The sequence below is a fragment of the Coenobita brevimanus genome, chromosome 78 (assembly GCF_032717465.1).
Source record: "Coenobita brevimanus isolate Jiangsu-jjx chromosome 78, ASM3271746v2, whole genome shotgun sequence".
Classification (NCBI taxonomy): domain Eukaryota; kingdom Metazoa; phylum Arthropoda; class Malacostraca; order Decapoda; family Coenobitidae; genus Coenobita; species Coenobita brevimanus.
The window spans coordinates 45,710,182-45,721,195 of NC_137031.1; the positions used below are offsets into that span (position 1 = coordinate 45,710,182).

The 11,014-nt window shown below is 41.7% G+C and overlaps 1 protein-coding gene across 1 annotated transcript; it reads left to right on the forward strand.

The window, feature by feature from the left end:
- Positions 1-3,747: 3,747 nt before the first annotated feature.
- Positions 3,748-6,895, forward strand: LOC145408829 (uncharacterized). The gene is made up of 3 exons (XM_080279472.1): positions 3,748-3,784; positions 5,556-5,614; positions 6,094-6,895. Exons 1-3 carry the CDS (start codon positions 3,748-3,750, stop codon positions 6,619-6,621), a joined length of 624 nt encoding a protein of 207 aa, XP_080135598.1. The 3' UTR covers positions 6,622-6,895.
- Positions 6,896-11,014: the final 4,119 nt, after the last annotated feature.

Sequence of the window (11,014 nt, forward strand, 5' to 3'; positions counted from 1 at the left end):
ATATATATATATATATATATATATATATATATATATATATATATATATATATATATGTGTGTGTGTGTGTGTGTGTACATACAGTACATATACAGTATACAGTATATAAAATAACGCCTCTCTCTCTGTCTCTCTCTCTCTCTCTGTCTCTCTCTCTCTCTCTCTCTCTCTCTCTCTGTCTCTCTCTCTCTCTCTCTCAGTTTTTCCTAGTGTTCGTGTCCTAGAGTCATTATCTATTCTACCCAGGCCTGCTTGAAAGTAAGGCCATCCGGATGAGCCGCAGTTGCCATCGATCACGTTGTTTACATTTCATCATGGTTTGGGTTTGACGGGAAACTTGACCGTAAGAGACTGTAAGAAAGCTTTGGGGTTACATCTGATTATCTCTGAAGCTCTGTAATCAATTTCCAAGCACCTACTTGTTCAGTTAGTTAAGATTTTAATGAAGGGAAAATGGCGAAGTTGTAAGAGATGGCGAGTAATGGAAGGATGGTTATCCCAGTGGGATTCCTTGACTTGCCTTCCTGTCCCACTCAGTCTCTCTCAAGCTTCCCTAGATTCTCCAGTGCTCACTCGAATTCTTCCAAGCACTCTCCGATTCCACTAGATTCTCCTAGATTCTTTAAAGTTGCCCCAAGCTCTCTCAAACTTTCCCTGACTCTTCGTGATTCTCTGAAGCTCTCCCTGACACTTACAAACTTTTCCAGAGTCACCTAAACTCTTCTAACTCTCTTAGACTCTTCAGTAAACGATCTCCATCATGACTCTCCGTCTACCACTCAGGTCAGTACTGTCGTTATGCCGATATTGATCCCAGCAGCCATAAGATTTTTTCTTTTTAGATCTGACAATTTTAAATGTGCCAAAACAATCTCTAGACTTGCGGGCATTTGGTATTGCCTCCATTAACCTTATCAGTACGAGAGACCTTTCTTAAATTAAATAAAACCGTCTAGTTCTAGCTAGTGGATAACTGGTGTAATAGGCACAGCTGAGGACAGGACACCGAGATTCATTTCTTACAGTTTAAAAATGACAACGAACAGTGCATTTGAAACCAAGGATCACGATCTTAAGAGCCCAACATACTTCTCAAAGTACTGTATAGGACTTTTCAAATTATTCGGCTAAAATATGGTTCGATATGCTGTCCTTAGGTGAAGCGAAATTCAAGTCAGTGTGATCTTAACTTCGAAGATTTTTATCCTTTAGCGACCTAATTCCCGTACCGTAATAAGAGAATACTACATCTCTATAGCTTTACCTTAACACTTCTTTGTGACTGGAGTTATATTCGAGTTTCAATATTCTTATCACAGTTCAGCATTATGGGTGAGAGACTGCAGTTTTAAACCAAGTCATAGTGAATAGAGCATAGTTAACCAAGGTCCATTTTGAATTTACAGCCTTTACCTCCGGGGTATAGAGCTATTAAAGAGAGATTCCAACCCGTATTTTCATTATTATTTACTTTGGCAAGATTTCATTAAACATTTCACTACGATAATGGCCTTTATGTAATTTTCTTGTTACTCATAAGCACTTTTACACTGTTGAGGAGAGACTTTTTCGTACTGTAGCATTTACTGTGTAGATATTAATATTCTTTTACCCCTAAGCTGCATAAATTGTTTGTAGGTAGCGGGAACTAAGGAGAGAGAGAGAGAGAGAGAGAGAGAGAGAGAGAGAGAGAGAATTTTCCTACTAAACACACTTCTTTCCTGGTTTCTTTGGTGTACCAGTGTGGTGGTGTGGATGATGATAATGATCTGGAATGGACCTGACCCCACGTTCGCCCAGACCACCCATCCCCCTGCCTTCTTAGGAGGTAAGTAAACAACAAAAACATAGATAAGCATATATAAACAAGTAAAGCAACATTGGCTATTACGCAGTGGCGGAACCAGTTCTCTTTATAAGTTCAAACTCTAAATCGAGTGCACACACACACACACACACACACACACACACACACACACACACACACACACACACACACACACACACACACACACACACACACACACACACACACACACACACACACACACACACACACACACACACACACTAGCCTTCTTCTTCCTTAAAAGCTATAACATAGGCTTACACCACAGAACCCCCTTATTTTCTGACCAATACTTCTGACACCTGATATTTTCCTTCCCCTGTTCTCCCCATTCTCCCTCACACCATTATCCCACTCCTGTCTCCCCTCTCCTTTCCCTCCTTCTCCTTTCCTTCTCTATCCCCTCTCCTCTCCCTCCTTTTCCTTTCCTTCTCTAGTTCCCTCCCACCTTCTTCCTCCCCTTTCTCATTCCCTACCCCCCACTGCCTCCCTCCTTCCCCCTCCTGTCATTCGTTCCCTCCCGCATTTTCACTTCTTCCCTTCGAACGTTTCCCCCCTCCATTATTCTTATCCCTTTTATCATACCTCATTCCCTCCCCCGCCTTGTCTTCTTTTATGTTTTTTCTTCCCTTTCTTGCCCTGCACGTGCTTTGACAACAATTTTACATTCTCCTTTGTGTCCCTTTGTTCCCTTTTTTTTCCCCCTTCATCCTTTCCATCGCATGTTTCTCCCTTGTTTACTAATTTACCTCCTCGTCTGCATCTCCCCTTGCTCCCCTCATCGCTGTTTTACTTGTTCTTTTCTTATTTTTCCTTATTCTTTTCTCTACCTTATTATTATTTTAACTCTCACTGTCTCTCCATATTTTCCAGAATGTTATTTTACTTGTTCTTTATCTTCTTCACTTCCCGCTAGAGAAGCCATCTTCATTTCCTCTTTTACTCGTATTCCCTAGAGCACTGCTTACGAGTTTTGCCTTTTTTCTGTTTCTCACTGGACAGCCACCTTACCTGCTCTTTTTATCTTCTTTATCATCTTTTTCCTCACCTGACCACAGTGTTACCTGTCCTTCATCATCTTTACCTTTTTCATTACCCGATTGCTGCCTTACCTGTCTTTCATCTTCTTTTTCATGTGATTACTACCTTGCCATTTCTGCTTCATCTTTATCTTCTTTTTCCTCACTTGACCACAACTTTATCTATCCATCATCATCTTTATCTTCATTTTCCTCATATGATCACTACCATTTTTTTTTCCTCATATTCTTTGTCTTCCTTTACCTCACTCTCACCCAGAAAAGTGCGTAGGCTATCGCGGTATAGTGGGCACCTGCCAGCATGCCTCGTGCCCCCACCTACAGCAAGATCTCGCTACACTCCCTCCAGCCATTTTCGCTGAGAGACATTTAGCACCCTGCAGTACTGATTTGTAAGTAGATAAGAGGCGTTTTCTCTGTCTGTCTGTCTGTTTGTCTGTCTGTCTCCTTCTCTACCTATCACTCCCGGAATGTTGCATCATTCTATTCTTATTATACGGTAACTCCTTTTAATTCATCGTTTCTTATATTAATTATCTCACTCATAGTCACTAATGTTTTCTCAGGTTCTTCTTCACACATCAGATCCGTGAAACAGAATACATTTTACCTTTATTTGTTATGAATGTTTTATATATTCTTTTGTTGTGTCATTTATTCTATTTTATGTATGCTATTAGCGACAACTAAGGCATGGCTCCTGTGACTGAATTTGTTTATACAGTATATATTTATGCTAAAAGAAATATCATAAATGCCTTGTCCGATTTAGGGCAGTATTGTCTCATATACGGGGTGGTCCGTACATTGCACGCCACTAGAAACCTACGCCTAGGGATATACTTTGTGTTGTGGACAATGCTCAGTCTGCTGATGCGGGCGTGGGTGTGGCATAGTGGGTAATGAGTAAATGTCTCAGGACAGACACTGAGAACGTTGGCTGAACCGTTTCCACAACGCAAGAGAAACAGCCCACGGAGTGAAAGAAGAGTGTCATATATAGACCTCCCTGTATTGTGCCTGGATGTAAAAGAGATCTATTCGATATTGATTCAGACGATCAAAAGTCAAAGGTCAGAATCAGAGTTTGAGTTTTTTCATCTTTTTCATGTTTAGTGTTTACTATTTTCTTAATTTCAGAAGAGGGAATCAATTACTCTGCTGTCCTTTGGATGCCACAGTACCACCGGGTGAGTAATTGCCATTAATCCCTTCAGTCTGAGAACGTCATCTTGTTGTATTTATTGCCGCTGTCAAATGATTTTATTCAGCTTAGGAGAACACCTAAGTAGTGGTGGTGTCAGTGAAGGAGAGCACCCAAATATTGAGGGTGTCATTGAAGGATAGCACCCAAGTACTGAGGGTGTCAGTGATGGGAAGCACCCAGATATTGAGGGTGTCAGTGAAGGATAGCACCCAAGTACTGAGGGTGTCAGTGAAGTTGCATCTAACCCCCAATATTGAAAATTCTCTTCTAAGATAAAAACGATCGTCTGAACACAGGAAGATTAAAATACAAACTTCATTGTAGTAGAAAGAGTCACTCATATGTTTCTTTTCTCACCTGAACAGTATCATCTTGTGTTATCCTGAATGAAACATTACTCCACAAAAAAGAATTTCTGTGAAACCTAGAGGCTCACAGCAGCTGCAAATAAAAATCACAGTTAGACATGAATGAATTCCTGTAACATAACAATAGCCTTGAATCTCAAAAAGCTTTTGAATAGAACCACTGTACCTCTTCTTTTTCCTCTTCCTCCTTAGAGAAAAGCCTTAGTGCAAAACGACTTGATTTTCTCCAGTTTTCTCCCCTTGATCTGTGTCAGTTATTTATTTATTTTATTTATGTTTGATAGAATAACCTAATGTTCAGTGCAAGATAGTAATATATTCTATAACTGCCGATTAATTTACAGTTAGGAGAGGGGACAAGAGTGATGTTTACTCATGGCTATCAGTATCGTTCATTCTTTTTCGTGTGATTTATTTAACTATTTATTTACATATATCGTTTATCTTTGCACCTCCAACCCGACGACGTGTTCTTTATTCTGTTAGTGCCATCTTTAAACGATTTTATTTGCTTAAAGAGAGAGTTTTGAAGTGGGTGTCGTTAGTAACACCTTCATTGTCAGAATGCCCTACTTCCCTGGATTACATTGTTTGGCGGTAGCATGAATGAACCAGTAAAATAAGTGTAGATTTATGGGACTATTTTTGGAGGAGGATCTCGTCAAAGAAGAATGTGTTTTTACCTACATATCCATCACTCTTATTTGTCGTTACTGGTATTATTAACATAGCAACGGAACATAAGGCCTGAACGAGTGGAATTGTACCAGTGGAGTGGAGAAAACCTGTGATCGAATTGAGTACAAAAATTATCATGCTTAAAGTCCTTTCGTTATTGTAGGGAAGATATATGTGGCAAAACAATAACAGAGGAGGTAGAGAGGATCTGGTGAGCGAAGAATTGAAAAAAAAAAAATAAGACGAAAAAAATGGGTAAGAATGCACACACACACACACACACACACACACACACACACACACACACACACACACACACACACACACACACACACACACACACACACACACACACACACACATAAATAAATAAACAAAATTTCAGTATATCTGAAAATATGGCTCCTCCACAGCAACTACCACATCGTCGTCTAGAAGGCCTGCATTTCCTACCCCTGCGGCACCTGCGTCGGTAAGTGTGTGTGTGTGTGTGTGTGTGTGTGTGTGTGTGTGTGTGTGTGTGTGTGTGTGTGTGTCTCTCTCTCTCTCTCTCTCTCTCTCCGATTAGTGTGAATATCTATGAAAATTATGGATCACCGAAACACGTCTTGATCAGCGAAAATGTTACTGATCCTTATGCAGTCAATAGGCATAGACCTTTTTCTCCTCCTCCTCCTCCTCCTCCTCCTCCTTCTTGTTCTTCATTAAACTAACTCCACTTCATCATATCTGTAACTTCTTAACGATCTTTTTGTTCCATGATTCTTTTTTTTTTTTTTAATCATAGGTGGAAATATTTGTAAGTAGCTTATTCTTCTTCAAAAACGTTACTCTCATAAATCTTTCTTTTCTCAATAGTTTTATGAGTATTACTTTTTCCTCGTATAATTTTTTTTTTTCATCATAAAGGTAAATCCTCCTTTTTTTTTTCTTTTTTTTTCATGCAAACAGCCGGGAGTCGTGGCAGAGGCCGCCTTAGAGAGCCAAGGCATCAGTGACGTGGACATCACAAAGAGAAACAAATGCAACGCTAACGCCGGTGCTATTGGCATGTACACTACCGGGGAAGAAAAGGTCTTTCTCATCTGCAAACAGGCTCTCAATCTCATGCCCTTCAGCGTCGATGATCCCAAGGACGCCTGCCACTACCCGAAGAAGCAGCAGAATTGTATGACGGCGGACTGTCTGCCTAATCTCTACAGGGGCTTCGTCACGGCCACTTATCCATCTCAGGGTCCATGTAGCGGGGCATTCAGACCCGATCAGGCTAAAGTCGACCCCAGGGACTGTCATACCGTTGATGGGAGCCTTCAGGATAGGCCGGCTAGAGGCTCGAAGTGGCAGGAGTGGAGGTTGTGTGGAGGTGACTCGACCAGCTACGTCAGTTTCTACGTGATGACGGGCGCTGTTGTAACTAAGAACGTGGATAAATGGAGCATCACCAGCATCACCTGTTGTCGCATCAAAGAGAACGCCTGAATCAAGGTCTGAGTAAATACACCACGCTACCTTGACCGCATCTCAGCACTCAACACATCCAATTTGTGGTCTTTGTTCATTCTTCACTTGAGTCTTCGAAAACTTCACCAGGTGAGAGAGCCATGTAGGGAGAGTACAGTAACTATAAAAGCTCTTTGCCAGTTTACAGGGTAAGTCTGCATAATAGATAACTAAAATATTCAGCATAATATTATCACATATAGTTTTGCTAATTGTATATTGTTTAGTGAAGATTCACTCTGGTTTGGTTGTGAAGGGCATGATAGCTGTAAAAAATAAAGATTAAGGGATAACTAAATAATCCTGTGCATAACCTAAGGAACTGAACAGTATGTCTTTTTTTTTTTTTTCCCCCTTGATAGCGTCAGTCAAGTGTACGAATATTCAGCTCAGGGAAGATTTCTCACAGTAAAGACGCTAAGGGAAATAAGAGGTGTGGCCATTTTATCTTTATTTTTGCTGATGACGAGGGTGTGTATGGCTATGACAGTGATTTTGTAGGAAGTGAATAATATCAAGGTAATGAAGTTCCATATCATGTTCAATCTATCTCTTTCATATGCTGGTGTTGCGTGTTATAGTCGCAGTTTTGGAAGTGAATACCGACAGGATAACGGTAATACACTCCAGCAAACATGTGCTTTATCTTTTTCTCTTGCTGATGCTGGTGGTGTATGTATTAATCTTCTGAGCGGTACATGGTAACGATGATATGAATGAAGCAGACATTCTTTGTTATCTTCATCTCGTACAGATGACGGCCGTATATGTGACTGTGGCAGTGGTGATGCTCTGGAAGGAGGTGAGTTTTGTCTGGTTGTTTCTGAAAGACGATGAATGTGTAAAGTCAGCATCAGATGTCCTGACGACTTTAGTGCCTCTCTTTCCCTGGGCTTTGAAAATCAGAGTGATGAATCCGCAGCAACCGACACTGTGACACTGATGTACAGCTAAATAAAGTAAACAGTGTTGGTTGCTGTAGATTCGCCACACTGATTTTCCAAGTGCACGGAGAGAAATGGAGAGACGACAGAATATTTAACGAAGACCGTACAGTATGTGATGGTAGCACTGATGGTAGCTGAGGCATATGCTGACTCGTCAATGAGGTTATATACGGCGATGGATGGTGATGTCTGTGAACTGCCTACGTTGGCCTTCCTCCAACTGTGCCACTCTCTGCTCTAAAAGGAAATGACCAGCGTCAGCAAAACGGAAACTAAATTAATGTGTTCAGTTTATCTCTGTTTCTTGTGATGTCGTTGGCGTAAAATTGTAGCAGTGTTCTGAATAATGAAACTACAGATGAAGTAGACTGTGTTCATTTAACTCAGTTTCTCGCACGTGATAGCGATGAGTAGTTGAGGCAGTATTCTGGAAGGAAGTGAGTAGCATCTGAATAATAAAAGTATTTATTGAGAACACAGAATTTTATTTATTCCGGCAGAGGTCTGGAAGGATGTGCATAAAATCAGGATAGTGAAAATACGGATAAAACAAGTAATGTTCATTTTATGTTTGTTTTGTTTGACTCTAGCAGTGTGCTAGAAGGAAGTAATTAATGCATAGATTTTTTTTTCATCAGGAGATTGTTCTATTGGTGGTGGTGGCGATGACAGTGAAGCAGTGAGGACATGCACTGATTTGCAGATGAAGGCATACCTGGCTGCGGGTGGTTACGTCAGTGATGATACTCTCCACACTCCACGTTGGCTCTTGCTCCGTCTGCGCCATCTCTTGTGGGTATGGCAGTTTTCTTTTGTGTGCATCAAATCTTCCATCATCATCGCGGTTCTTATCATTATCTATTGCAGTCATCACAGTGATATCATCATCACCATCAAAATACTCTGTCTTGATAGTCGCTCATCCTAATATGTAGTCTATATATAATGGGCTTAAAGTACCCTTTAACATGTCTAGGCAGACAGGAAAAAAAAAAAAAAAAAAAAGGTAGGGGTAGTGCACCCCCTCCTATATGGGCTGTTCAGCTAAAACAAGAAGGGTACTGGGGAAAAGCGAAAGGGTAGGAAGTGCCTTCGACAAAGTTATGAGCAAGTGTGTTGGGTTATTGTTGTTGTTGTTGCATAGCTCCGGTCTGTTTGATCAAGCAGACCTATCAACCGGAGGCAAGCAGTCGCTCCTGCATGGAGACAGGATGTTACGTCCTCCTCCACAGCCAATCCCATAAACTAACTCCATTCCTCCCTTTCTTTTTCTCCCTCTCTTTCTATATGCTTCCAACGTTCTAATATATCCCTGTTCCTGTTTTCCTTCCTCTCTCTTCCTCTCACTCTTCCCTGCCTCATAACAGTAAGTCGAATTTTTCGTGTATATTTACTCTATGACCCACTTATCCGCCTTGTTTACCTCTGCCCCACCTGCTTCACCGAGTCCCTCTGCCTACACCCTGCCACACCTCAGTTGACGGATGTTGAACACAGCTCCTCTCAGTTTATCGATCCCCTCCGCCTCTGGTTTCTGCCACCCAACCTCCCTCTTTATCCCACACACTTTCTCTCTTTTATTCTTCCTAAATCTGCCTTATATAATCTTAATCTGACTCTAATCGACCCATAAATCCCTTCCGTACGACAGGCCTCACTTGATGTACAAAAAATCGGGTGGAGGTAACAGTTTTCACATTAAACAATCTTCGTGGATCACACTGTCATATTTTACCCAAGTCTAGCTCCCCGTCCTTCTCCTTGAATCATCCTTCTTTATACTCGGTCTCTGTCTCTTCTCATGCATCATACTGGCTCTCTATCTCTGTCTTTGCGTAATTTCTCCCTCTATTTGCTCTCTGTCTCTCATTCCATCATACTTCCTCATCTTGGTTTATTTTCCTCCATTTGTGAGTCTCCCTGGCCCGTTGTCTCTCATCTTACTCCATTCTTCACCATGCATTATTTTCCACCACTGCTCTTCACCTTGGCGCCCCCCCCCCCCAGGCTCTATCTCTCTCTCTCTCTCTCTCTCTCTCTCTCTCTCTCTCTCTCTCTCTCTCATGGTTTCTTAATACCATGCATTGCTCGCCTTCATTCTGCCTCACTCTGGCTCGCTGTCTTTCTCCCTGCAGCATATCCTGGCATGCTGCATCGTCGTACCTCACTGTGACTCGCTGTTGCCTCCCTTCCCGCATCATTCTGCTTCACCCTGACTAGCCTTCTCTATCCTTGCATCATCTTTCCTTACCATGAGCCGCCGTCAGTTCAGCTTATGGCAAATTGTCGCACTTCCATGGCGATATATTTTGCGTAGTCCAGTTACTGTTCTCTTGTATGGTATGCTTTTTTTTTTTCTAGGTCGATGTACATTAACGAATAACATAAGAAACAGCACTAACACGCAGTGGACAGAAAGACACTGGTAAGATAAAGGTATTGCTGTTTTAGCTGACGAGAATACTGTTACTCGCCTGTTCTCCACTATTCTGCCTCACCTTTTATCGTGCACCTACATCCCGTATCACATTACGTCACACATATTCACCCCATCAACACCGGTCGGACAGGTCAGTGCTCCCGGCGTGGGTGGAAAGCTGTTGACAGGGAGAGAGGGGGAGGGACGTTTCACAAGCTGTCAGGACCCCAGCACTTGGTCACCTTTCTTTCCTGAACCTTTTCTGTATGTCAGTAACACTGGGAATGGTCCAGAATGCTCTCTTTAATTAATATATTCTCATTTTTTATGCACCAATATTACATATAAACCTATAGTACAGTCAGAGTCAAAATTTCACCTCATCTTTCACCTCTGGGTCACTTTCCGCTGCTGGCCATCACTCCCAAGATGAGAGAGGAACGGTATGCTTCTCCGGTCACAGATGATTCTCTTAGATATGATACGTCAGAGAAGAAAGCGACGAATAAACTCTAAATGTGAAGCAGGAGTAGTGGAACAGTAAGCAAACTTTCATCATGGCTTCATATATTACACTATTTTCAAATTAAATTTCAAGATGGCGTCGATCACCATCCCTGCGGAATTAGTCCACTGAGGAGGGGACTATCAGAGTCCCTCAAAGTAACCCAGTACCACTTAATAACCTCATTAGTAGCGCTGACCCCTCTTTCCATTAACTACTGCATTATTCATGGCCTTTCCTCAAACGTCTTCTCTACAACATTACTTGTCCTCTTCTCAGTGCCACTTTTTTTTTTCTCAACGAGAATCAAGTGTGTGAGGCTGCTGTCTCCAGCTTCTCTGTGTATCTTTCTACTTGATCATTTGCAAGTCAAAAGTGGCTATTAGGTGTAAGCTGAAAACGACTTCGTGTCCTCGTATTCCTGGACATGAATATTCTGAATTCTCTGCACTCAGGATGTGGCTGTCGTTCTGGTCTCTTGCAAATTATATCTGTGTTACT